The following is a 26,925-nucleotide window of genomic DNA, read 5'->3' on the forward strand; positions in this document are numbered from 1 at the left end:
ATTCAGTGAGATGATTAGAGCATTACAAACACCATTGCTACCATAGGCCTACATACAACCCTAGCATAATTATTTCTCTTTTTTTTCCTGTTCTTTTTCTCCTCTTGTTCAGCTGCATACCACCATTTGGTGTTTAAGATTTCTGCCTAAATACCAATTGAATAACTTCGTGCAACCAAAGAAAGGGCAGGAACAGGAATCCCCCTGGGAAATTAGATGCCTAGTGTAGTATGTAGTAACTGTGACAAATTACAGGCTTTGCATTTGCTGGGTCTGTTATAGAGAAACCACGATCAAGTTCACCAAAAATTTTAGGCTTAAAGAAGATGTAATGTTAGCTGGGAAACCTTGAGCCACAACTGGAACTTAGTTCCTGTATTAATGTCAATGAATAAGTGATCCTTTATGGCCTTCATCCAACTCATTTCCACTCGTCGTATTTTTTACACTATATGGCCAAAAGTATGTGGACACCTGACCATCACAGTCATATGTTCCTGTTGAACATCTCATTCCAGATTTATTCCTCCTCTGCTGTTATAATAAGCTCCACTCTTCTGGGAAGCTTTCCACTAGATTTTGGAGTGTCTCTGTGGGGATTTGTGATCATTCAGCTACAAGAGCATTAGTGAGATCAGACACTGATGTTGGTGAGGAGGTCTGGGGTTCAGTCGGTGTTCCAGTTCATCCCAAAGGTGTTCAGTGGGGTTGAGGTCAGGGCTCTGTGCAGGACACTCGAGTTCTTCCACTCCAACCTTCACACACCATATCTTCATGGAGCTCGCTTTGTGCACAGGGGCATCGTCATGCTGGAACAGGTTTGAGCCTCTCAGTTCCAGTGAAGGGAAACTGTAAAGCTTAAAGACTTTCTAGACAATTCTGCACTTCCAGCTTTGAGACAACAGTTTGGGGAAGAACCACATATGGGTGTGATGGTCAGCTGTCCACATACTTTTGGGCATATAGTGTGTATATATTTTTGAAAGTGTTCCCAGTCATGTCAATAGACTGCAGGTTTGGTCTCGGAGCAGCTTGTTCGTGAACCTACCAGCTGCCAAAACACACTCTGAGCTGAACAAGAGCTGAACTCTGAGCTGCTACATATGCTACATCATAGACAATTATTTTTTATAAAGATTAAGATGGTGGGTTTAGTGATCAATTTGTGATCAATTAACTTAAGTAATTAGGAAGCTGGAATCTTTACCAACTGGGAAAGATGGTCTCCTACAGGGATGTCCAATCAATCCAAACACAGATTTTGAATCCATGGAGGTGTGTTTTATAGTCTTATAGTCTGGAAAATATGCCAATATTTCTGATGAAGGACAGTAACGGTGAGGCTGTAGATCAGTGGTGTCCAGTCTTATCCGGAAAGGGCCGGTGTGGGTTTGGGTTTTCATTCCATCCAAGCAGAAGCTACACCTGAGTCTACTGAAAGCCAAGATCCACTGATTAAACAGGTGGAATCAGATGTAGCTCCGGCTTGACTAGAATGAAAACCCAAACCCACACCGGCCCTCTGTGTACAAGATCGGACATGTCTGATGTAGATGTTTTGAACCCCTGTGATGTGGATATTGGTTTAGGTGAATTTAGGATGCTGGAATCCCACCACCGATGAACCCCTGCACCCACACCGGCCCTTTCCGGATAAGATTGGACACGTCCGATCTACCAGTTTGCCCAGCTCGGACTGGTAACTGATCAGACCAAGCTGGAGGTCCAACAAAGTTATGCATCATGTAGTTTTTAATCATTGAATATAGTTTTGTGAATTGCACACACGGTTCTGACTGTAGCTCTGAACATGAGACAGTCTCCATTCCTGCAGATGGCGATGAAACCGTGTGACCAACCAGGCCGCGGTGCATGATGGGAAATGAGTTACACACCCTAGCAACACATACGTAAACATTTGTCACGGTAGTACTGTATGTTATACTTAAGCAAATAAAACAGCTGTCACATATTCATACTGAAAAACAGCAAAGACACAATGCAGGCAGATGACGTAAGATACTTAAAAAGGTGAGTGTGTCCGCGCGCTGGGTTTTTATTGTTTATTTCCGTTAGCTTGGTTAGCATTGCAAGCTAACAGATGTTGTTTTGATGATGTTCAGGTCAGTGTAGACAAAAGCATGAGCTCTGATATGGTGATATGTTTTCATAATAACATCCTAAATAACCAGTTATTAACTAAATAACCAAAATAGCTCTTAACAGCCATTTATATTTATTTATATAAAATAACTAAATGAACGGGCATTTACATGTTTATTGGATTAAGGTACAGTCAGGTCTGTAAATATGTGGACATTGATAAAGTTTATTATTTTAGCTCTGTGCCACAGTATATAGGAGTTAAAAGGAAATAATGACTAAGAGCTCAAAGTGCAGCCTTTCAGCTTTAATCTGAGGGAATTTACACAGAAATCAGGTGAACAGTGTAGGAATTACAGCACTTTTACATGCGGTGTCCCCCTTTTTAAGGGACCAAAACAATAATCATAAATTAAATTGTCATTTTTAATACATGGCTGCAAATTCAAGTCAATTAAATTTTATTTGTATAGCGCTTTTAAGAATGGACATTGTCACAAAGCAGCTTTACAGAAATAAATACATTCAAATTAAATTAAATCAAAATAAATTGTAAATATGAGAATTTATCCCTAATGAGAAAGCCAGAGGTGACGGTGTTGAGAAAAAAACTCCCTGAGACGTCATGAGGAAGAAACCTTGAGAGGAACCAGACTCAAAAGGGAACCCATCCTCATCTGGGTGACACCGGATAGTGCGATTATGAATAAATCCCTTCTATAACTGTGTACTACATGGACAAATAGTGCAATTGTGTAACCAGTAAATTCATCACAGTTTTCACATGAAGTCTGGTTTGTTGAACCTATCCACTGCTCACGGCAACCGCAGCCCCAAAGCCACCACAGCAATCGCAGTCCCAAGCCATCACAGTACAGCTCCCCATATGAGATCCCCAAGCCATCTCCAAGCCATCTCCACGGCCCCCAAGTGGCACCATCCCCAGCAATCCCAATGACCTTCAGGCCGTCCATGTGGGGCCTGAAGGTCAGATGAGAACTCCAACCAGAAGTAGGGCATCAGGATGGATCAAATCCTTGATGACTGCCTGAAGTCTGAAACACATAGACATCATCAGACAGGGTTTCCTCCCTGGTGAAGCTCTGCCAGGCCTCTACTGCAGCTGTCTTCACTTCCTGCTTGTTCTTCGAGCATTTTACCTTCAGTTTTACCTTCAGTAAGTGAAATCCATGCTCAGCTGGATTCATGTCAGGTGACTGACTTTGCCATTTCAGGACGTTTCACTTCTTTACCTTAAAGTCATGCGTTGCTTTCGGAGTATGCTTCTGCTCAGTGTCCATCTGCAGTGTGAAGCACCGTCCAATGAGTTTTCAAGCATTTGGCTGAATCTGAGCAGATAATATAGATGCACCCTATACACTTCAGAATTCATCCTGCTGCTTTTATCAGCTGTAACATCATCAATAAATACAAGGGAACCAGTTCCACTGGCAGCCGAACATTCCCTTCAGATGATGTGGTTATGCTTCAGATCATGAGCAGTTCCTTCCTTTCTCCATACTCTTCTCTTCCCATCGATCTGGTGTAAGATGATCTTTGTTTCATCTGTCCATAGGATGTTCTTCCAGAGCCGTATTAAACTCTAATCTGATCTTCCTGATTTTGAGGCTTGTGGTAAACCCTCTGTGTGTACTCTGGTGAAGGCTTCTCTTGCTTGTTGACTTTGACACTGATACACCTACCTCCTGGAGGGTGTTCTCGATCTGGCTAACTGTTGTGAAGGGGTTTTTCTTCACCAGGGAAATAATTCTTCTGTCATCTACCACAGTTGTTTTCCAGGGTCTTCCAGGCCTTTGGTGTTCCTGAGCTCCCCAGTGTGTTCTTTCTTTTTAGGAATGTACCAAATAGTTGATTTAACCAACCTTAATTTTTTTTTGTTTGTTTGCTTTCTAAAGGGCTTGTTTTGTTTTTTCAGTCTAATGAGGGCTTGCTTCATGGGCAGTGACAGCTCTTTGGACTTCATATTGAGAGTTAACAGTAATTCCAGATTCAAAAATGCAAATAAACTCCAGACCTTTTATCTGCTTACTTGTAAGTGAAATAATGAGGGAATAACACACACCTGGCCATGGAACAGCTGAGCAGTGAATTGTCCAATTATAAATGACATGAAGAAGAAACCTTGCAAGGAGCCAGACTCAAAAAGAGAACCTCTTCTGGGTGACACTGGAGAGTGTGACTATAAATCATGACTCTTCTACAACTGTATGCTGTAAGTGTGTTGAAAGATTGTTTGAACATCACAGTTGTTAGGTCTACGCTACCCAGGTCACAGGTCTACGCTACCCAGGTGAGATTATCCATAAACTTGAGCATATCTTGCACATCTTTAGGGTATCCATGTTGAATTATCCACAACAGCAGAGAGTGGGTCACATTGCTGTCCAACACTACTGTACCTGATACATACACACACACACACACACACACACACACAGACAGACACAGTGTCACTTCTGTACAACTCAAACAATATCTGCTCAGCTGTAGACCTACTGTGGTAAACATACAGCATGTTTATGGTTCCCAGGAAAGTCAAGGGAGGCAGTCTGGATGTCCATCCTACAGAGAAAGCCCTTGTTGTCCAGTATGAAGTGGAAGCGACTATTATGGGAGAAATGGGAGGCCCGATGCTTGGAGAACGCAAGGCGTGTCAGAAAATGTAAGACGTTTCTATCAATACAGTTTGTTGTATGTAAATTCATTAGGGTGATTCCATGTCAAACAACCCATTGGGTGGAACCAGACCATCACAGAGTTTTCAGATTTTTTTTTTTTTTTTAACCATCATGCATGACAAAAAAAAAAAAAAACTCAAGATTTTTTTTTGAGTCAACTCTCACTTGTAATGAAATGGCAGCCATTTTCAAACTTGCCCCAGACACACTTTGTGACATGGGCGCGCCACGCCCCCTTTTTTTGAAACAATTTTTCCCTTAACCCACAAAGTAGTGATGTTACGAAGATGTACCTTGGTATATTTGTGTAATATTTGATGTATAATCAGAATTTGTAATCACACTTGGTATATGTGTAATGATTTGAATTATAAATGGCAAAAACACACACATACACAATTTTTACTTATTCGTAAGATGAACTGAAGCTAAAGGTTTCATAAAATTTGAAGCATCATCCACATGCTATCTTCATAGCATGTATACTTTGTGAGATATTAAGCGGAAATTGCCTCAAAAAGGGGGCATGGTATATGTTACAAAGTGTGTCTGGGCCAAATTTTGAAATGGACGCCATTTTCTAACGAGTAAGAGCTGACTCTATCTATCTAACTATCTATCTATCTATCTATTGTTCTCATGCATATACTAACAAATGGTGAAAAAATTAATCAAAATCTGAGACAGTGGTGGAAAATGCCATATTAAATGAACACAAACATTCCTTCTCACAGTGTTCGTCTGAAAAGCCTTAATGCCAGCACGGATATTGGGTCATTAGCACGGAAAGTGGTGGAGGAATGCAAGCTCATTTCACCATCCAAGCTCCCGGAAGTGGAGCGACTGCTCTTCTACCTGCAGAACCGCAAGTCGCCTACAGGTATGAAGGAACACGTGGAGTTCTTATTCCTGTTCCACTGGAGGATTAGTGACGATAGATGTTTAATTTGCTTGTGATAAAGTAAGTCCAGAGGTAAGTATAACTGAGCATTCTTTGTTGTTTCTAATCTACAGAGAAAAAAGAGAAGAAGCAGATAAAGCCAAGAGATCCTGCTCCGTTTGAAGGCATGGAGGTATAGCAGTGACACCATCTAACTTCATCACTACATAATTCATTCTGTCACTCTTCTTCATATTTTCAATCTGGTCAGTACATTACTGAATAATAGTGTTTTACACAATTTACAGTTGAGGCCAAAAGTTTACAGACACCTAAGCTAAACATATTCAATCTCCATTTTTTGGCAACTCCACACATTTCTTTTAGCAAGTTAATTAGGGCATCTACTTAGTTCACATCAGACGTAATTTTAAAACAATCAGTTAGAGACAGGTTTATTTCAGCTTTAATTCACAATATCAGAATTCCAGTGGGGCAGAAGTTTACATACACCATGGTGACTCTCTCTTTAAACAGTCTGGAAGATTCCAGTAATTGATGGAATGATTTTAGAAACCTCTGATTGGCCAGTTGTCGTAATTAGGAGTGAATTAGGAGTTCACCTGTGGCTATATAAGGGCCCGCTTTTAGAGACTGTGCCTTTTTGCCCTTGATACCCCTGGAAAATACAAGCAACTCAGCCAAGACCTCAGAAAAATAGTCTGATTCCTCCTTAGGAGGAATATCCAATATCCAAACAACTGAAGGTTATTCAGGATTCAGGATATTCATCTGTAAAAATTAATTAATTAATTAATGTATGCAAATATAAAAATCTTGGACCACACAGACAAGGCATTGTTCAGGAAGGAGACACAGAATAACTCCCAGGGATGAAAAAACTTTGATCTGAATGTTTTAACTGAACCCCAAAACAACGACAAAGGAAATGGTGAAGGAGTTGGCGGCATCAAGTACCAAAGTACCATTAAGAGAGTCCTACATCACCATGGCCTGAAAGGCTGTTGTACTCTAAGACTGGTATAAAAAAGCCAAACCGAATGCAGGTGATCATCAGGAGAAGTGTTCACAAATTGAACTGTTTGGCCGTAATGATTAGCGCTATGTATGTAGGAAAAAGGGTGAGGCTTTTGGTCAGAAGAACACCATCTCAACTGTGAAGCATGGGGGTGGCAGCATCACGTTGTGAGGGTGTTTTGCTTGTGCATTTCCAAAAATAGATTAGTGAGTTATAAACAACATGTCCTAGTAGTAATGACGGCAGTGTTTTAGTGAGAATAAAAGCTTTATTGTGCTCATCGATGTGAGGTTTACTGAGTATTAGGTGAATGAGCAAAACCCCTCAGCTTTAAAGACTCTCACTGTTTCTCATTTATAGCCTAGCAGTAAACCTCCCACATCAGGTAGATGAGCGAGTTTGTGTCATGCAGGCCAGCACAAAGATGTGTTTTCTTAGTACGGGAATGAATAAACCCTGATTAGCTGGTGCCCTGGCCCTCAATGCACATGGCCTACTCCTAATTTTTTTTTTTTTTTAAATACGCTAGCAGCAGTGCATTCTGTTTGTTTCAGAAATGATCTCTGGATATGCATTAATGCATTTGTTGCAATAAATTCGCTGGTGCTCTTTAACAAGAGCGTGTCAACCTCCTCACAGACCGGGTTACTTCTGGTGTGTGTTTTGTTATTGGATCTAATGTTCTGTGGTCTTTCAGCTAAATACAAACGTTATACAAAGCCTGCTCGCTCTCTACCATCTCTCTGTCTGATGTTAGAAGTCGTGTAACTGTGAATTACTGCGAATGTCTAGAAAAAAGGATTTTTAAAGAAAGCTTGACATTGCATGCCCACAAGTGACAAAACTTGCATTGCCTTGCTGCTTGCTAGTGTAAACGCAGGGCGACTTATGTGATATTCTGGAGAATTAAGCAATGTGACGCAAGCTCTGTTGTGATATTGCAGCTGGACGAGGAGGCCAATATTAACAGCATCGATGACTACGTGGAGCTGCTCTACGAGGACGTTCCAGAGAAAATCAGAGGAGCCACGCTTATTCTGCAGCTGGCCCGTAATCCCGACAACCTGGAGGAGCTGCTTCAGAATGGTACGAAGCAACATCAACTCGCAGGGGAGCAAAAGTGTTCACTATAAAATGCCTTGCCAAATGACTTAGTACAGTGAAACCAGTTACATTAATGGTGTGTACTTAAATGGTGAGATAGTGAGCCGATGGGTTCCAAGAGTTTAAGGAGGGTAGTTTAAGGATATAACTCGAGTTGAAGTCCTCACATAACTGCACACACAAAGTCTGGATTTTTGGAGTTTTTATACATTCACTAGGATGTGTTTCTGAAAGCAGATTTTCATCACATATCCACCTCAGTCTCTGAGATTGAAATCTCCAAGAGCAAGAACCTTTTGGAAAAAAAATCAGACTTACTTAACTAAATTAAGTGATCCAACTGATGTATAATGTCTGGTTTAACTGACTGTCTAGCAATGTTAACTTCTGGAAATTTACAGCCATATAGCAGCATTGTCATTTTATTAGTGTATGTATAGAAATATGTTCAACCATCAGAGTTAGATTCCCAGGGTTAACCATTAAATACACACTGTGTCCAGCTTGGAGGTGGAGGAAAAAAACATCTGTGTTTTTAGTGAATGGCTAGATATTAAACACATTGACTTTTTGAGCATAGAGCACTTTTCAAGTTGATATGAAAGAAAGATGTATACTATAATATATGATACTCAAAGTGGGGTTTGTGTATCATAGCATAAGCAGGATGTTTGCTATTTTGGGGGAAAAAGCTTTTTATTGGTGGAAATCACAAGCAGTCATTCCTTTACCAATTACCTGGTTCACTTGAATCAAACCTTAAACAAGTAGGCATTTAAATAATGCCAAATCAAAATGTGTTTTCTGTGTGTTGACAGTTCAAGATAATAAATAGCTCCAAGAAATAGCCAAAGTATTATTGCACATACTTAAAGAATGATCCAAGTATTTGAATAGTTGGATTTTGTTTAGAAAATAAAGCTGTGCCGAGAGGGTCCTTGAGAAACCCTGAGAGGGTTTTATTATTTTATTTATTTATTTTTTAAATACTTTTTTAGTTGAACCCCAATAGACCAGTCAGTTCTGCTTTGTGTCTCTTTACACAAGCTAAGACTGAGAATTAAATGACGAGTGTTGCTAGTGAGTGAGTGTAAGGAGCTCAAATATTATTCAACCAACCGACCAATGCCACTTACTAATAGAAATGTTTGTTAGGGGAGACACAGCACTTGTTTCTGATATAATTATCCCTGGTTTAAAACGTGTAACTGTTTTCAAGACTGTTTCATGGTGCCCTGTGCTGAAACCATAATTCACAAATCAGGAAGCTTCGTGGCATTTATGTGACATCCCTCTTTTATGTGTGCATACATAGACTATCCCTTTTCACAGAATATTTCCCAGCTGTGTTCTCTGTCAGCCGACGGTGCTCAAAACCACACGTCCAGTGTCCATCTCTTCTGTCACAATGCATTAGATCCTTCATAAACCTGTCAGAAGTCATTAGCGTTACTGTGTTTGGAAATGGTGATGGGGCTCTAACAGAGTCACAACGGGGTCATACGGAAACGAGAGGGTCCAGGGGCCACATGCTGCAGCACAACGCGCATGTCCGCTCACAGAGGAAGTCTCATTTCTCATGCCGCATGAGACGCGACCTCTCCTCCTCCCGCGGCCCATAGCTCCTGGGTCCTCTGACCCTTCTTCTCTTCTCTGTAACACACACTCTGTCTCTCTCTCTGTTGCTTTAACCCCTCTTCCATCGTTTCCCTTGTGTTTAGTTCACCCTCCCTCTGGCATTTTTTCTGCTCACAGCAAAGCGTGCCTCACTTTCCATGTTCTAACCCTGGTTCTTCACTTCAACTCAGCCGTGGTACTGTTACAAACATTTCCTTAACTTTCCCTTACTGCTCTATGTTAATGTTCCTGATGCTCTTTCAGCTGTCACACATATTTGTGTATCGGTCTGGGAAAACCCTTCACATGGTCAGATTTTTGACTATATGTAGTTCTGTAAACTACAGGCTACATGGTTCTCTTTTGCATATATCTCCACAAGTAAAATTAGAGCTTTTAAAGGCTGCTAACCACCAAAAGTGATTCCATTTTTACCGAACGATGCATTGCATTTCTCTGCATTTATAACCTGCTACTAAAAATTCCTTTGAAATTTTTAAGAATTACAAGTTTACAGTTGGAAAGCAGTTTCTGTCTCATCACCTGAGGTAAAAGACACTTTAAACGTCATGTTTAAACGTCATCCTCATCGTCATCTCTTCACTCTTTACTCTACCGATCTCTGTTTATTTAGTGAGGAAATAATCTTTTTCTCTGTTTTGATGACAGAATGACATTTTGAGTCAGTATCTGATCACAAACGTATCTGATTAGGCTTATTTCTATTTCTCTGAGGCGGGCAGCTATTCAAAAACTTAATCAGATTGTGAGAAAAGCGAGGTTTGGTTAGCTTTTAGACAGCTTTAGACAGACTGACTGCATTCACCCCTGCTTTTGTTAAACTGGTGCTTTTCCTGACATAATCTTTGGCAAGGTTAGAAAGTAGCCAAAATTTCCACATTGTTTTGGTAAAATGCATTTATATTTTCTTAAGGTAGAGATGTCCGCGTTGTCTCATTATTGGCAGAAGAATTTAATTCTGGTCAAAACTTTTGGCTGTTTTCCAGAATCTAGTTACAGTGACATATCCACTGAGTTTTCCCAGAACGCCACATGTACTGTTTTATTCACTTTGTTTTATCAGGTACAGGAAATGTTTAGCAGTCTATAAGTAAGTTTTAATCCTAGATTATTTTTATATGACAGTATTGAAGCCACTTTCGTTATGCTGTGAACTTGATTTGGGTTGTCATATACGTCTACATGAGCTTTACACCTTTATGTAGAGAGAGATTTCTGAGATTGAACAAATTTTACGGCCATAACTAATCCATAAAAGGCTTTTAATATCTATGTTTCTGTCTATGTTAAGTAATTCATATTTCTACAAATGATGAAGTGTATACAGTGGTTTAATTAGTGAGTATAATGAGTAAGTGCTGAGTGTTGTATTGTGTGTGTGCTGCTCCACAGAGACGGCTCTGGGAGCCCTGGCCCGAGTACTGAGGGAGGACTGGAAGCAGAGCGTAGACTTGGCAACCACCATCATCTACGTCTTCTTTTGTTTCTCCAGGTATTAAGCAGGATATCGAAATCTCCACTAACACTTTCTAGTCTGAATGTTGGAGCCACTTTCATGATATGTCTTTATGGAGGCTTGTTTACGTTCTCTTTTTTTTTTTTTAGTAATCGTGCTAAATTGCTTCATCACAATAATGCCTACTGTCAAGACCAATTAGAGTAATGGCTTGAGTAGATGATTGTGAAAACCCATAGTTGTTCTTGGCTCTAGTGTAGTTCATTGTTTCTCTGCTGGTCTGCAAAAGAGATTTGGTTCACATCCATCATAGACTGGGGATCATGTTGGGCGCTAGCTGCAGCTTTATTTTGGCATGCCTGAACGTGGTCCAGGTCTCAGAGTCAAAACAAGTGAACGTTCCTTCCCCAGTTTCATCCAGTTCCATGCACTGATCACGCACTATAAGATTGGCGCTCTCTGCATGAACATCATGGAGCATGAGTTGAAGAGGTACGACCTGTGGCAGGAGGAGCTGCAGAAGAAGAAGAGAGCTGATATCCTTTCTGCGTGGCTGATCAGAGGTAAAAGGGAGTCAGGAGTCATACAGGGGTCAAGTGGTTAAGTCGGGTCAATGGTCAGAGGTGCTTTATTGTGTAATTTTAAACAGAACACCATGTTCTTAAGACAAATGTCTATAAAATAACAAATCTTAGTGATGCCGTCATGGGATATATATCCCATTAAAGGATTTGGAGTTGAATAAAAACTTGGTAAAGTTGAAATTTGTTCGTATGAAGAGAAAAATGCTAGCTAAAATTATTAAGAAAAAGAAATAGATGGACAAATTATAATAAAGCACTTCTCTAAGTTATACAGACCTCAGTTAATACCTGTCTATTTAGAAGCCCTGCATGTATCACTATCAACAGGTCAATACATTATATATATAAAATACCTGAACAAAACACATTTAGTTGCACTAGATTTGCCTCCAGTTCATTCTGATTCAGGAAAGATGGCCTCTGTATACCTGGAATATATAAACAGTTGAAAACAAATCCCTAGCTTTTGATTACTTGTTACTTGCCATGTTACAAAATGCTTTTGATTTTGTTTTATCAGTCTTATTTCTGCATTATATTTTGATTTCTGTCTTCCCTTTTATAACGTGGCAGCCCTCTACCTCCTAATGTTTCCAAAAGTTTCAATAAACCAAATGAAATTCGAGCGAATGAAATGCAGAGTCGTGTTAAAAGTCCTTGACTGCTTGAACGGGAGGAAGACCCAGAGAACCAAAATCTGAAGAAAGAGTATGAGAAAGCACTGAAGAAGTACCACGGCCTGCTGATCAAGCAGGAACAGCTGCTGAGAGGTAATGCATCAGACCTGTATGTACAGTATGTACATGGAGATGGAGGTTGGCGAAGTTATGTTTTTATCATTTCCCTGACAGTGGCTCTGTATCTACTGCTGAACCTGTCTGAGGACACGCGCATAGAGCTGAAGATGAGGAACAAAAATATCGTGCACCTGCTGGTGAAAACCCTGGACCGGGAAAGCGAGGAGCTCCTGGTGCTCGTCGTGTCCTTTCTCAAGAAGCTCAGCATCTTCCTGGAGAACAAGAACGATATGGTGAGACACACACATGCGCACACACACACTTCTGTATCCTGGTTTTAAGTTACATGTCCATCCCATATGAGTTGTATCACTTATCTTGTTCCTTCTTATGTAAGTTAGCGAATTTTCAACTACAGACTGATTGTTCTTAAATAGATCAGTGTTAGATTTAGTAAATTGAAACTAAAATTGATTCCTGCTTTTCTGTAAGAATATTAGAAGCCTGGACTAAAAGCTGCTCTCTACATTTCACCCCTTTTCTAATCACAGGCTAATTATTGACCAGAAATCCCATTTCATGTTGTGTTAAAAACTTTAAGTTAGAATGGAGTCATCTTCTGTAGTCTAAATATGCTCACAGTGTCACAGTGATGGACTTTGCATGTAACCGTTAGCAACTTGACCCATTTATTTTTAATGGTTTCAGTGTGCACTGTGGCAGCGATAAATCATTGCAGTAACAGTCATTAGCATTGAAAGCTGGTTTGGAAGCAGGTTAGAGAGGCTGTAATGGGTCTCAGATTTCCTCAAGTCTATGTGGCTGCGGCTACGGCTGCAGTAGCCCACAGACGCGTTAACAAGCCAGGCCAAGGCTGCATCACGAGACCTGAGTACACACTCAGAGAAGTGTGAAACAGGCAGACTGTTACTGATGGGGCAGACTGGATGATTGCTGTAAAGAGCAGTGAGTAGCTCTTATCCAAAGTTGTATATTTTGTCTTGTACAGCGTGTCCCAAAAGTCTCCATACATAGGGGAAATTAACATTTTTTTAGCAAATTGTAAATTTATTTACAAAACATCCTGTACATGCGACAGCTTCCCGATCCGGCCATGAGAATGATTTCAATATGTTCTTCTTTTGTCAAAGCCATTCTTAAAGACTTTCTGAAAAAATATATATAATATAAACTAAGTATGAAAAATTTGGAAGACATTTTGCTAAAAAAGTGTTAATTCCCATAATTAATATGGAGACTTTTGGGACACTCTGTATTGTCTCTCTTTATGTTATCCCATCATCTCTCTCTCTCTCTCTCTCTCTCTCTTTCTTTCTCTCATCACCCACTTGTGTGTTATCCTGGCATTGTGTGTGTTCCAGGCTGAAACGGACACTGTGGAGAAGTTGGCTAAGCTGGTCCCTTGTGATCATGAGGATCTGCTGAATGTCACTCTGCGTCTCCTCCTCAACCTCTCCTTCGACACAGGCCTCCGCAGCAAGATGGTGCAGGTGGGCCTGCTGCCTAAACTCACCGCCCTGCTAGGTATGCCCCGCCCCTGTAGGCGTGATCTAATCAGCTTATATTCAGTTTCTACAGAGTAACCGGCTAACGGTCTCTGCCTGACCATCACATGAAGTTATGTAAGCCTGGCAGTCAAGACATCTTGATTTAAGATAGTTATGGCCATGTTACAGTTTTCTTCATCAGACAAGTTTGCAAGAAGTTTTTCATTGATACAAATCATGGCTATTCAGCCAGGCATTTTTGCAGTGCTTTTTCTTCAGTTACATCCATCATATCATGTTGATGGACTAAACGAACATATCTAATGCAGAATATGGAGCAGAAAATGGACCACTACTCCATTCCTAGTCTATGTTCTGTCCTATATTTTGACAATGCGTCTCTTTTGTTCAGCAATGAGTGAGGCTGCAATCATGCATCATCCCATACTATCTTTAATATTCACTCACTCCATTAATTATGTCACTAACTAAACTAATAATGTTAGTCTGCATACGTGTCTATGCCTACGCACATCGGCTGCTTGATGCATTCGCTTGATGCAGTAGATTGTTTTTGCATCTGGGCCTGACTCAGCTGTCTAAACTGTTTATATATTAATATTCATAAATCATGCACAGCTTGGCTTCTGTACATCATTCAGACTGTGAATGATGATACACATACACATACACACACATGAGTCACCAGCACAACAGAAATATTCAGTGTAATACTAATAATTCACCCAGAATTTAACAAGATGTTTTTTATTAGCACTTACAAAAATATTTTGAGGTTATTTAGTCTGCCATGATACGATATCTGTAGCCATAACTGTAAAAGCACAGTGTGGGTTTTTTTTTTATTTGTGTATTATTTTACGATTTTTTTTTCCGCCATTAATTTGAATTTGAGAACTTAATTATCATACCAGTAAAGCCAATTTGATCTTTTATGATGTACAAGACTACTTTCTGCTGGTATTATTGGTTATTAACTTTATTATTGTTAACATAGTGACAGAATGTTCATATACATTATATGGCCAAAAGTATGTGGACATCTGACCATCACACCCATATGTGCATGTTGAACATCTCATTCAAGATTTATTCCCTTTCTTCTGTTATAATAAGCTCCACTCTTCTGGGAAGGCTTTCCACTAGATTTTGGAGTGTGGCTGTGGGGATTTGTGTTCATTCAGCTACAAGAGCATTAGTGAGATCAGACACTGATGTTGGTGAGGAGGTCTGGGGTTCAGTCGGTGTTCCAGTTCATCCCAAAGGTGTTCAGTGGGGTTGAGGTCAGGGCTCTGTGCAGGACACTCGAGTTCTTCCACTCCAACCTTCACACACCATGTCTTCATGGAGCTCGCTTTGTGCACAGGGGCATCGTCATGCTGGAACAGGTTTGAGCCTCTCAGTTCCAGTGAAGGGAAGTCATAAAGCTTAAAGACTTTCTAGACAATTCTGCACTTCCAGCTTTGAGACAACAGTTTGGGGAAGAGCCACATGTGGGTGTGATGGTCAGCTGTCCACATACTTTTGGCCATCAAGTGTAAGTCAGGTCCTAATTTTTTTCAGTACAGATCTATAGTAAAGACAGGACAATAGAATAACATGTACATGAATGAGATGTGTAATTAATGCTTCTATGTGTGTGCCAGTCCCAAAGGTGAATAGTTATGAAACCTTTAAATGGCGTGTAGCTGTTTTTCCATCACACTGTAGTTGATTAGTCCTTCTAGTACTGTAGAATTTTTATGAGTCAGGTCAGGGAAGGGGCTCTTAAAGGACTGCTACAGAAACAGCTGCAAGTCCTACAGTACAAGACATTGTAAATCTCTAATGACCTCTTATTGTTTTTTCAACCCTGCTAACCCCTGCACAATTTTAGTAGAGCGTTGAATAATGTAATAGCTAGCAAAATAGCTAGCAAAAAAAAAAAGTACAGCATTAGCATACATCAAACACCTCAGTCCACCGGCTGACCGAACAGACTCTGTCTGTGTCCGGCTCTTAATCTAACCACTTCCTGAGGAGAAATATCGCGTGTGATTGGTGCCTGATCCATATACCCAGGCGTAGTTGCCTTTGGCACCATTGATGTGTCGTTTTAAGGGTCCTGGGGGTGTCCTATGTCCCACATAATTAATATAATATACTTGTTAAAATAACACACTCGCTCCTAAAGTAAATGTTGTTCTTCCAGGACGGGGGATGTCCAGTGTTAGCTACCTGTGGAGATCCGTAAGCACACGCGATCACTCACACTCAGAAGAGCTTCCTGTAGCTAAAGGTCTATTCATCCAGCCAAGGCCCTTGTGTTTAAATTTCAGAAAAGAATGTGAGTGTGTGAATATGAAAGTCGAGGAATGTATGCGTGTTGTCCTAAACTTACATCTGGCACTCGGGCTGACGAATATAATTAACTGAGATGAACTCATCTCATCTCTTATCTATTCTGCGTTGGCCTGGTAGAGTGAGAAGTCCACAAATCCCAGCAGCCCACACCGAAGGTCACAACCCTGGCGATAAGATAAAAAGCACAGCTCAGCCTCCTCTCATCACTGCTGTCTGTGTGTTATCTCTTAGCTGAGAGGAGGAGGTAACAGTAATCCACTTTACCAAGCATATTTTGTACTCTGCAGTGTTTATCAATGCAGCACCTTTTCGAAGCATGCAATTGACTCTGAATTTCAGGACAGGGAAAAGGGAAGGAGGTCAGTGATCACTCACCTTTTAACTCATTTTTCAAATCAAAGACGAACACAACAGGTCGAAATACCACCGATTTAGAACTTCAGAGCAGAGCTTTAAAGAAATTTTGTGCCCACCCACTCCTGCAGAGACTCCTGTGTATTCCTGCCCGCTCTTGCATTTATTGTCTAATGAAGTCATTTCGTCCAGTTCCCACAAATATAAACAAATGCATTTAAACAGGGCTGCAGTGAACAGTTTTACAGGGGCTGATCTTGTGTGTAATAAACACATGAAACAGAAAGTCTAGGCTAGTATAGCAAGCCGTGTATAATTTTAAGTTGTTTACAGCATAGTGCTGGGAATAAAATTGCCTGGTGAAAAAGAACAGAAAAGAAAAGGACATGGTAACATGCAAATTTATTTCTGGTCATTTTGCTTTGTGTTAAAGTAGTTAATGTAGGCTGCGGTCTCTATTTTCTAGTGAGACGAAAATTAAATGGAGACACTGGTCATTATTATTTAGCGGTCACACCATCTATATGTTATCTCTCTATCCTGTGATCTTTATTCCTTTACAGTTGAGAAGAGCACACCTTTAGAATTGCTTGTGTAAGGTCTCACTTAAGCTGTTCTTTCACTCAACTTTTGTTTCCTTTTTTTGTGTCCATCAACTTCACAGGATCACTCTTTGTAATGCCACCTCGTAAATCTGGCCGGCTTTGAAGTCTGTTTACTGCAGCTATTTACTGTTTATTTGTGGGAAAGCTGACCATGTTGAAATCCTCGTCTAAAGGCCAAGTAGAGGGACGAAGGCTGACGCCTGCAGGCCTCCTCTCTGTACTTTCTTGGAGACTGGGTGGTTTGTAATTGAAGTGCAGCTCTCCTGCTCTCCCACTAACTGCCCCTGAACAGCATAATTAGTTTCTAACAATGCTTTTTCCCCACAGCCCTCTCCCTTTCCAGGGCTCCAGTAGGGTTTTGAACATTTTTTATAGGGGCCGATCTCCACAGCCCTCGTAAAGGATCCACTGTTGTGTTCTCCCTACCTGCCGAGCGGAGCACTACTGTGCATGTGTATGTGCGTGTCTCTTCGCTAATGAGAAGCACATGTTCAGGCCAATCGCCGTTGCTGGCAGAGTGGAGCAGCATGGCTTGAAGTTATTAATGGCAGTAAAATTTATGCTTCCTTCTTTTTGCCAATTAAATGGAGGAGTCCTTTTCTTTCTGGGTCTTGGAAAGAACATCTGGCTTCAATAGGCTGAGATAACCTAGCCTGAAGGGTCTGCGACCGGCTCCGACTGGTCCCCTCTTTCACTTTCCCTTTCTCTCCCCCTCTCTACTCTCTCTTTCTGTCTCTCGCTCACACTCACTTTCTCTGATTATGCTGGAGACCTCACATCTGACCCTTAATCTTTGTGTGTGTGCGCATGTGTGTGTGTGTGCGCGCACTCACACAAGGACCCTAGAAAAATGCAAATTTATACTTTTTTTTGGACGTTGCTTCATGTGTGTACAAGAAACACTTCTAGAAACACTGTCTTGTTTCACTTTTTCCTCTGTTTGCATTTTACCTCTCTTCCATACCATTCCTCTACTGAGATGTATGCTGTAGTATATGGTTCTGAAATGTACCAGTACACTCTAATTTTAATGTCAATTAGTCACTTTCAAACTGAAAAAAGTGATAATTATGCATAAATATTTAAAGTTAACCTAACCTAACATTTTAACTAACATGATTAAAATAATAGATCATACCTGATACATGTTGCACAAATGTGTTTTAGCTAATAAAGTATTAAAAAGAATCTAACATAAGAGTTGTCTATTTAGTGTAGTTTTGCTTTTTCTCTAATTAGCACAAATATTTTTGTTGCATGTGTGTGTGTCTTTGCATGCTTGTTTCAGGAGATGAAGCACAGAAGCATTTAGCCATGCGCATACTATACCATATTAGCATGGATGACCGCTTCAAGTCCATGTTTGCCTACACAGACTGTATTCCGCAGGTAAGAGCTTAGCGCCTTTAAGAGAACTCAAAGAGGAAAGGGACAACATATGAGAATGTTATGGAATGGGTCAGAGCAGACTGGTTTGGTGGACAACTGGGTTTTAATTCAACTCTGCCCAACTTATTCAGTCAAGACGTGAGGCGAGATCTAGAGGTCTGGATATGGGAGCATGGGATTTGTAGTCAAATTATGCATGCTTTAGCCTTTAAGATGTACAAAGGCGCTTTAGGGTGGTGAGGAAGCACGAGCAGGGCAGGTGCCAGTAAGTCTAGCCGCTGTGTGATTACGGCTCCAGGGCTGCTGCTATGTGATCCTCCAGAGCTGGGTGATTGCACAGCATGGCCTCCTCTCTGAGCTGACTAGCCTTGGCCAGGCCTGCCTGCCGTCCTGCTTAATGTTAACGTCACACATACACAAACTCACTTCAAGTTGCACACCCTGGGCTCCTGTTCAGTCCTGGGCATGTACTTTACATCTGAGCTAATAAGGAGTGACATGGGGGATACACTTCTAAAATCAGGAACTGTTTGGGGGAAATCCTAAGCTCCTGCCTGTCTAGGCCTGGGCTAATTAGAGCTGTTCTCTGGACGTCTGCTCTTGAGGTCGAGCTGAGAAAGCCAATAGAGAGTACATTAATTTTGTCCTGCCAGAGCTTAATTGTATGTCTTGGGTGCTTTGCTTAAACTCATGAGGTTTCCTAAAAAAAAATTGATATGTTTGGATTAGGTGCATATTTAATCCTTATTATGGCATACTGCTGATTGTGTATGCACTTTGATGATTGACAGGTGATGAAGATGTTGTTTGATTGCGGTGAGGAGGGGGTAGACCCGGAGCTCATCTCCTTCTGCATCAATCTGGCAGCCAACAAGAGAAATGCACAGCTCATTTGTGAAGGTTAGGGCATGTGTACATTTACATACATACATACATTTACATACATATCCATATATATATATATATATATATATATATATATATATATATAGTCCTGGGGGCTGTACAGTACCTAGTGTCTTCTTATCTAGGTAATGGACTGAAGATGCTGATGAAGAGAGCATTCAAGCTGAAGGATCCACTGATGATGAAGATGATCCGGAACATCTCCCAGCACGATGGACCTTCCAAGAACTTATTCATTGTGAGTGATAACACAGACACAACCCACATCTGTCCTCATGGATGTTCTCAGTTAAGTTGAGCCAGTTCATTGGTTGTTGTTCCAACAGTGCTTGACTGTTTTCGTGCAGGATTATGTTGGAGACTTTGCAGCTCAGATTGGTCAGAATGAGGACGAGGAATTCGTGATCGAGTGTTTGGGCACACTGGCTAACCTCACCATCCCTGATCTGGACTGGGAGCTGGTGCTTAAAGAATACAACCTAGTACCCTTTCTCAAAGACCACCTCAAACCTGGTGAGCTAGGCACCCATCTCACAGCATCACAGAAGTCCTGTGGAATAGCGGTGCAGTGAGATGGCTTGATGAGTCCAAGCATTGATACTAATATTAAGATGTGATTCATCAGTATAAAAACGTTTATATTAATGCAGATAAAAAGTCTTGTGAACAGCACCACCGCTAACCTTGTGGCCATTATCTGTGACCTCCAGGTTCTGCAGAAGATGACCTTGTGCTGGAGGTGGTGATAATGATTGGCACGGTCTCTATGGACGACTCCTGCGCCGCCATGTTAGCCAAGTCAGGCATCATCCCTGCTCTTATAGAGCTACTCAATGGTAGGGTATAACCATGATAGCCATATCTTAGAAAATCTTTCATCATTTTACGAGAATTCTCATCTCAGTTCTTTATCTTTTTGCAGCCCAACAAGAGGATGATGAATTTGTTTGTCAAATCGTATACGTCTTCTACCAGATGGTGTTTCACCAGGCCACTCGAGACGTCATTATAAAGGAGACTCGTATCCTTTATTCTTCTGTCTGAGCTCTCGCATCTCTTATATGCAGAGTCTTTCTTATGTCCTTTACCTTAACTCTGTTCTGTAGAAGCTCCAGCTTACCTCATCGACCTGATGCACGACAAGAACGCTGAAATCTGCAAAGTGTGTGACAACACACTGGATATTATCGCTGTAGGTGTTTATTTACTTAGTATTACTTGATTTCCTTTCCTATCCAGCTTTAACCTTTCTAGATCCCCCAGAATAATGATGTTAGTTTAACGTTGTTAGTTATGGCAGCGTTGGCTTGGCTGTGGATTTGCCGTGGACATTACTTGCAGACTGATCGTTGCCAGGCCTCAGATTAATGTAATTAGGTCTCCATTATCCCAGGTTTCTTTTGGAGGCCAGGGGAAGTGTTCTATACAACTGATCAGGCAGAGCTATTAAAGCTGGGAGCCACATCAAAGAGGCTAGAGGTGTCTGGTTAGACTCAGATAGGTATAGAGGACAGAACACAGGTCTGCTAAATACCACACACACTCACCCCTGCTCTTTCTAATTTTTGTAGGTTTTTGTTGGCAAATTGAAAGTTTGGTTTTAAGTTTTTGCAAGACCTTATCTGCTCTGTTCTTCCTTATTTTTCTTGTTCTTGTTGTTATTGTTACTAATGTCTTAACTCTTCTCCTTCTCTTCACTATCTCGTTTGTCTCCTTAAGCAATTTATTCCTTTATAATTCATTTTCCTTACTCTTTCAGGATATGCTTAAATGTTTTTAAAAACTTGTTATAAAACACTCAGGACCCTGGTTCATATCCACTGTTATCAGAACTTCAGAAACGTCATGAGCTCTGTTGCAATAAAATTAATTATCCAAGCCATAAAAGCTCTTCCCTGTCATAAGTCAGACAGTTGTTTCACATTTGATTTATTTGTACCCTGACAAAAAATGTCAGTTTGGCCTGTTTTGTGATAATAGGTCTTTTTAAGCCCTGAGCCTCAGGTAGCCATTCACATCCACCAGCCTCAGCTTTGGGCTTGGATGATTAATCAGCTGGTCTCGGTGCACGGAGCTCAGTGGAACCTGGCCATGTTTGGAGATCCTACACAAACATTTGCCCTGTTAACTGCTTGGCCCTATGCATGCTAATGTGGATGTTAAAAGTAGCATTAATAGGTCTATGCTGGCTGGACCCCAGTAGCACTCATTACTTTCATTTGTCATTATCGACATCCCAGGATTTGTAGAATTATGGTTCTTTCGCCTTCTCTGCACAGGAGTATGATGAAGAATGGGGGAGGAAGATCCAAAACGAGAAGTTCCGCTGGCACAACTCTCAGTGGCTGGAGATGGTTGAGAATCGGCAGATGGATGAAGTGGAACCCTTCTTGTACGGCGATGAAGGAGAGCCCTTTTTACAGGGAGCGGACATTCTGGAGCGGCCCGATCTCTTCTACAGCGCAGGTCACAAAGCCAGCCAAATCCATTCCATTCAAATCCAAATCTATTAATGCTATAACGGAATCACTGTATGACGATTATATGAAATGTAGGAATGTCCCTTTGAGTTATCTGATTCATTTCTATTTCCATAATGATGATTGACCACAGTAGTACTAAAAGTCTGCCTAATGTATTTCCCTGTAGATGGATTAATCCCAGCAGATGCTGCCATCAGTCCAGACTTCTTTACAGACTTTCAAAATGGAGACTATGTCGCAGCACAGGGTTTCCCTGGCAGGTACATACACAACTTTTAAATGACAGATACCTAGCCTTGTGTTCTCGATCAACTTTAGGTCATTCAGGGACATACACATTTTCTTTACTTACTTATAAGCCATGAAGCAAGCACATATCAGCGCTAGTGTGTTCTGTTGTTTTTAGCAGAGCACATCTCAAACACTCTGTGTCAGTTCATCGCCCCCCACCCCCTTGCTTCCCTGCTTGCACCACCACTCCCTCCAACAGCAATAGCTGTAGTGTGCGGGGAAAAAACACACATTTCGCTCTTCCAACACTCTGCAGATCAGCCCCCATGCTCCGTTTCCTGCTGTCATGACAGCTTTGCGAAGCACAAACCGATGATTTGATTTATGGATTTACACCCCCCTGTGTGATGGCACTCTAATAAGATCTTTTGTTTCCCAAGAAACCACAATCCAACAAACATAAGGGATAAATTCAGTAAAGAAGGTGGTTATTTTTATTAGCTGACGCTCCTGAGACGTGTCGAGGTACTCACTATTTATCTGTTGTTGTTGGCTATGGTGTACAGAACAAGCTCTTAACTGAATCAGGAGTTTAAAGACAAGCATTACATGCAATAGAGAGAGAGAGAGAGAGAGAGAGAGAGAGAGAGAGAGAGACACACACACACACACACACACACACACACACATACACAGATGGGGGCTTGGAGGAGAGGGACTGTTAAAATCGAAGGAGCAAGTGAGTACAGAGGAAGAAGGGTGTTTTTTCACCACTCTTTGTAAGCGATAGCTGTAAAACCCACCGAGAGAGCACAGGGAATTAAGCAGCCAGAGAGTTTGGTTTTCATTTGGTCAGAGTGGTCCGAGAGATCTAGGTTAACACAATAATGAAACCCAGCCTGCAGGGAGCACACAGCCAGACAGAATGGGAATGGCTTTAATACACTCGCTATTATTCGTACAAGTAGTGCAGTGCGGTTCTTCACTTGCTACATTAGGCTGCCTCGTTACAACTGATGAACAGGATTGAAATAGACCCTAGCGGGTAATTCAGAGGTTAAAGAAATCTGTAAGCAGTTGTAGATTACACACAGAATGTTCACAAAGTAGTAAAGGAACAGCAAGCTCAGAACTGGTTTTAATGTCGTCTAGTCAATATGTGAATTCCAGCAGGCTGGCTATCACGATTCCTTTGAATTCTTGTGAGGGCTATAAACAAAAAGACCAGACCTGCACAGCACGAGAGAGAGACTTTACAGTCACCCAATCAAGAGCAATTTTTAAAAAGTGAGCAGAGATGAGGATCGTGCACTGATTTAGAGGAACGGTAAAATCAGGACAGTCTGAGTAGTGACAGGCTAAAGATCAAAGTGTTGAAGCAGATAGGAACAGGGAAAGGCTCGTGTTAAGAGGTCTCCATGTGCGTGTTTAACAGCCTCGCACTTCTTGGTCCTGACTGGAAACACTGGAGCCTTTTGTCTGCCTACATCCCACTCCAGATTCCACTCCTGCTGTCTGCCCATGGGAAAGGAGCTGAGTGATGAAATGGGTAATGCTGGATGTGTAGAAAATCTTCCCAAAGGCATAGTTTGCACAAGTCATCTCACTTAAGACACATTTTTCCACTTTGTTTGGAATTATGTAAGATACCTGGTGATTGATCCATGATACTCATGGGTCTACCTTTAGCACTTCGATTCATCATTTCTATCTAGAGTAATGTCTTTTGGTTGAGTCTCCTTACTTGACTTATCCTTAAGCCCTTGACTGTCTTAGCAGATGAAATACCTGCCTCCCACAACCCCCATACAAACATTGCATACAGAATCAATTTCAGAATAAGACGTTACATGATTTAGCTAATATTGGGTAAAATATTGGTATAACAATATATGGCTATAAATATGGGTATAAAATATGTAAAATATGGGTATAATATATATTGGTATAACAATGATTTTCCAACAGCATTACAAGGATATACTGAAACTATTAATCCGGAGTCATCTGCACTATTCCCTAGAAGGTGATGCATTTACCTTGAGTCAAACTTAGGATCTAAAGTAATAGTAAATCTTCTCGCCAAGTAGTTTACTACCCGCATATGCCAAGGTGAGTTTTACAGTAGTTGAACACCATAAATCACAGTGTTCCATAGTGAAAATGTACTATGTCCAGACATCCTTGTGAAACTCGAGATGGCTGGAAACGAGCCTGAAGAAAGAAGGTGGCTGATTCCAAGGTCATCACTGAAGTAGAGTTTATTTAGCTACATGAACATCTCTTATTAGAACTCCCATTAAGGTCTGAGCACTGGGATTCTCACAACCCTGCCTCTGCGCTGTACCCTGTTCAGCTATTTAATCAAACTCTTCCCCTGATAGCCATGATTCTTCCTGAAAAAAGACAATATTTTTAGCCGAGCGAAAACCGGGAGGTGGTCGCTAAACGAAAATCGTCTGACGCATGCTCTCATGGAAGTGATTTGTGCTAAAAACAACACTGCATTATGGGAGCTGGTAGGGGCAAAGCAAACAGCTCATATTTTAAGAGAACAGTGAGGCGAGCTAGTGCTCAGGCTGAGACAGGAGGGAAGGGGGGTGGAACGAGAGGACGCAGAGGTGAAGGTGGCGTTCACTCAAAGGCACCTCACAGATCTTTCTGTGCTCAAGACGCTCAAGGTTTATTGATCAGTTACTTGGTTCTCAATCAGACATTTATTTATTTATCTAAAAATTTGCTTATGGGATAAAACAAGAGGTCACAGTTCCCACCATTATTAGGCTGTATGTATAATACTGCAATCTGGCTGTAATGTAACCAAGCAGCGTTTCATCGTCAGGCCCAAGAACAGGCCAGAGTGTTTGGGGTACCATAGAGGTTTTCTCAGTCTGATTTATTCCCCCGGTTTTCTTTTTGGAAGTTTCGTTGGCATTCCCCTGTTTGCCACAGACTCGTTGCCTGGCTCTGTAAGAAATATGGATAGACCCGGGTGCCTTTGTGTTCTTTTTAGCAGACCTGCAGTGCCATCTAGTGGTGAAGCACTTTGGTGTGGCGTATCACAGATTAAGATAAACAGGCATGCTGGTTTCCAAATATCAAGCCTGTTTGTATTGGCATAAGCAAAATGCAACATTTTTAATCTAGGCTAATATTAGTAACTCACATACTTACTCATTAGTGAGAACTGTAGTAGATGGTGCCACTGGCTGACTCAACTGTCTGGCTGCTTTTGTTCCTTCAGTGCTGTCTCCGAGAGATATGGTCAGGGGCCAGGGGGACCCATGCGGCCTGCTACAGCCTACGGCTTCCGGCCCGATGAGCAACACTACTACAGCTACTCAACCTCACGGTAGAGTAGTATGAGTACAGTAATATGTACCACCGTTAATGTTACATTTACTCAGATTCAACACTACTAACATTATTTATTTGTTCCACTCTTATTCTGAAATATGACTTGGACTTGCATAACTTGCAGCTTTCATGACGTCAGTGGTTTCAAATTATTTATAAGCATACTCAATTATCAATATATAGTACAGATTTAGTCTGTCCTTTAATCTAGAGTGTGTTTGCTGTACTTGACATACACTTGTGAAATGACAAACTCGAAGGCACATGTACCCGGACGACACACGTGTACCCAGATCACAGGAGCCTGATAAAATACAGTTTTTGCATGAAGTATTAAACATGTAGTTTGGTTTTGAGGTCCAGTTCATTGCAGCTATAGCAAGGTGTTATTTCTTGAATTCATTGCATGGCAGAGTACAGCGTAGTTTAGTTGCACACTTCAGTCTGAACTTCGAATTCACCCATCACTGAAGCTCACACACACTAAAACACTCAGGCATTTGAGACACTTTCCAAGGTGTGTAATTGTGAGAATATCTGACACTAGCTAAGGTCTTGAATTTATTTATTGAATTGTAAAAAAAAAAATGTCGTAATGCTTTTTATCTGTGTCTCATGACCAGCTGCGCGGCAGCTTACAATTGTGTACTGTTTAATGTTTTATGTTTTGCTTTTCTAAATGAAAAATTTTGTATGTGTGACATTTTTATTTAAAATATTTCAATAACATTTTATGTTATCAAATTCTATTCTTTTTTTTATATATTGTCAGTTTACACTAAATGTATGTGCTTTGTCTTTTGTGCCCGAGGACTGTCTTAACTGCTGTTTTATACAAGATGCCTATTATTTCTGTGGTGCAATATTAAATCAAACAAATACGAACAGAATTTGGTTCTTGCCTTTTGTCTGCTTTGTTTCCGATGAAGGTGGAATAGTGTTCAGTCATAAACCTTAGCATCTCTGTACTGTCTGACCTGCTGTGTTTTCACTCTTTGTGTTCACGTATAAAAAGTCATGTTAGGTGTTTTTGCAGATTCTCATCTTTGAGAGATTTATCCTGGTCAGGGTCGTGGTGGAGCCGGAGCTTATCGCAGGAACACTGGGCGTGAGGCTGGAATGCACCATAATTATAAAACACACATATACAGCAAATTCAGAAAGTATCCAGACGCCTTCACTTTTTCCTCATTTTTCAAAATATTAACATTTGCCCTGTCAGGAGCCCTGTCCAGCTCATTGTTTGGTCAGCCAAAGTGAACAGCAATGAATTAAAGTTGTTTAAATGTAACACTGAGGATTCGCATGAATACACCCTGGCTGGGACCCCAGTCCATCTCAGGGCCTGATTCAATTACAACACCTTAAAATTACTCAGGCTTCTAATAGCCAAGAATATAGAAACTCTATTACTCTGTCTGTATTTTATTTAGAGGGCTTAATGGAGCTGAGTGCGTTTGTGCAGATTTAGTGATTTAAACTCTATTG

The 26,925-nt window shown here is 41.0% G+C and overlaps 1 protein-coding gene across 1 annotated transcript; it reads left to right on the forward strand.

Moving 5' to 3' along the window:
• The first annotated feature begins 1,848 nt into the window (after nucleotides 1–1,848).
• kifap3a (kinesin-associated protein 3a) lies at nucleotides 1,849–26,327 on the forward strand. Its single transcript, XM_026946918.3, has 20 exons — nucleotides 1,849–2,031; nucleotides 4,655–4,786; nucleotides 5,537–5,682; nucleotides 5,817–5,875; nucleotides 7,666–7,807; nucleotides 10,856–10,955; nucleotides 11,331–11,455; nucleotides 12,175–12,273; nucleotides 12,355–12,533; nucleotides 13,623–13,785; nucleotides 18,360–18,460; nucleotides 19,252–19,360; nucleotides 19,492–19,604; nucleotides 19,714–19,879; nucleotides 20,077–20,202; nucleotides 20,289–20,387; nucleotides 20,473–20,558; nucleotides 21,646–21,832; nucleotides 22,016–22,109; nucleotides 25,325–26,327. Exons 1-20 carry the CDS (start codon nucleotides 2,000–2,002, stop codon nucleotides 25,434–25,436), a joined length of 2,370 nt encoding a protein of 789 aa, XP_026802719.1. The 5' UTR covers nucleotides 1,849–1,999; the 3' UTR covers nucleotides 25,437–26,327.
• Nucleotides 26,328–26,925: the final 598 nt, after the last annotated feature.

Source organism: Pangasianodon hypophthalmus, chromosome 19 (genome assembly GCF_027358585.1).
Source record: "Pangasianodon hypophthalmus isolate fPanHyp1 chromosome 19, fPanHyp1.pri, whole genome shotgun sequence".
Taxonomy (NCBI): Eukaryota; Metazoa; Chordata; class Actinopteri; order Siluriformes; family Pangasiidae; genus Pangasianodon; species Pangasianodon hypophthalmus.

Excerpts from the sequence above, each read along its gene's own strand:
- kifap3a (XM_026946918.3), top strand. The coding sequence starts at position 2,000 with ATGCAGGCAGATGACGTAAGATACTTAAAAAG. Across the intron at positions 7,808-10,855 it reads GGAGGAGCTGCTTCAGAATG|AGACGGCTCTGGGAGCCCTG; the intron begins GTACGAAGCAAC and ends GCTGCTCCACAG. Across the intron at positions 22,110-25,324 it reads GCACAGGGTTTCCCTGGCAG|TGCTGTCTCCGAGAGATATG; the intron begins GTACATACACAA and ends TTGTTCCTTCAG.